The sequence below is a fragment of the Austrofundulus limnaeus genome, unplaced genomic scaffold (assembly GCF_001266775.1).
Source record: "Austrofundulus limnaeus strain Quisiro unplaced genomic scaffold, Austrofundulus_limnaeus-1.0 Scaffold3505, whole genome shotgun sequence".
NCBI classification, from domain to species: domain Eukaryota; kingdom Metazoa; phylum Chordata; class Actinopteri; order Cyprinodontiformes; family Rivulidae; genus Austrofundulus; species Austrofundulus limnaeus.
In genome coordinates, this window is record NW_013955907.1 from 10,063 (window position 1) to 10,987 (window position 925).

The 925-nt window shown below is 55.5% G+C and overlaps 1 protein-coding gene across 2 annotated transcripts in view; it reads left to right on the plus strand.

The window, feature by feature from the left end:
* Positions 1-898, plus strand: part of LOC106511897 (uncharacterized) — a 10,954-nt gene extending 10,056 nt beyond the window's left edge. The window contains exons 6-8 of one of the 2 annotated variants that reach the window (XM_014000621.1): positions 36-167; positions 212-431; positions 738-898. In XM_014000621.1, the coding sequence (XP_013856075.1) occupies positions 36-167; positions 212-431; positions 738-790 (405 nt within the window). In that variant the 3' untranslated portion in view covers positions 791-898. Of the gene's footprint in view, positions 1-35; positions 168-211; positions 432-541; positions 576-737 lie in introns of those variants that run through there. The other variant, XR_001309568.1, reaches the window with a different exon arrangement.
* The last annotated feature ends 27 nt before the right edge of the window (positions 899-925 follow it).

The window sequence follows — 925 nt, forward strand, 5'->3', positions numbered from 1 at the left end:
GTCCTCAGGTCAGTTGGACTCTGTCCTCAGGTCAGGTGGTCTCTGTCCTCAGGTCAGGTGGTCTCTGTCCTCAGGTACAGGTGGTCTCTGTCCTCAGTACAGGTGGACTCTGTCTCAGTACAGGTGGACTCTGTCCTCAGTACAGGTGGACTCTGTCCTCAGTACAGGTGGTCTCTTTCCTCAGTACAGGTGGTCTCTGTCCTCAGGTCAGGTGGACTCTGTCCTCAGTACAGGTGGACTCTGTCCTCAGTACAGGTGGACTCTGTCCTCAGTACAGGTGGTCTCTTTCCTCAGTACAGGTGGTCTCTGTCATCAGGTCAGGTGGACTCTGTCCTCAGTACAGGTGGACTCTGTCCTCAGTACAGGTGGACTCTGTCCTCAGTACAGGTGGTCTCTTTCCTCAGTACAGGTGGTCTCTGTCCTCAGGTCAGGTGGACTCTGTCCTCAGTACAGGTGGACTCTGTCCTCAGTACAGGTGGACTCTGTCCTCAGTACAGGTGGTCTCTTTCCTCAGTACAGGTGGTCTCTGTCCTCAGGTCAGGTGGACTCTGTCCTCAGGTCAGGTGGTCTCTGTCCTCAGGACAGATGGTCTCTGTCCTCAGGTCAGGTGTTCTCTGTCCTCAGGTCAGGTGGTCTGTCCTCAAGTCAGGTGGTCTCTGTCCTCAGGTCAGGTGGTCTCTGTCCTCAGGTCAGGTGGTCTCTGTGCTCAGGTCAGGTGGTCTCTGTCCTCAGGTCAGGTGGTCTCTGTCTCAGTACAGGTGGACTCTGTCCTCAGGTCAGGTGGTCTTAGGTGGACTCTGTCCTCAGTACAGGTGGTCTCTTTCCTCAGTACAGGTGGTCTCTGTCCTCAGGTCAGGTGGTCTCTGTCCTCAGGTCAGGTGGTCTCTGTCTCAGTACAGATGGACTCTGTCCTCAGGTCAGGTGG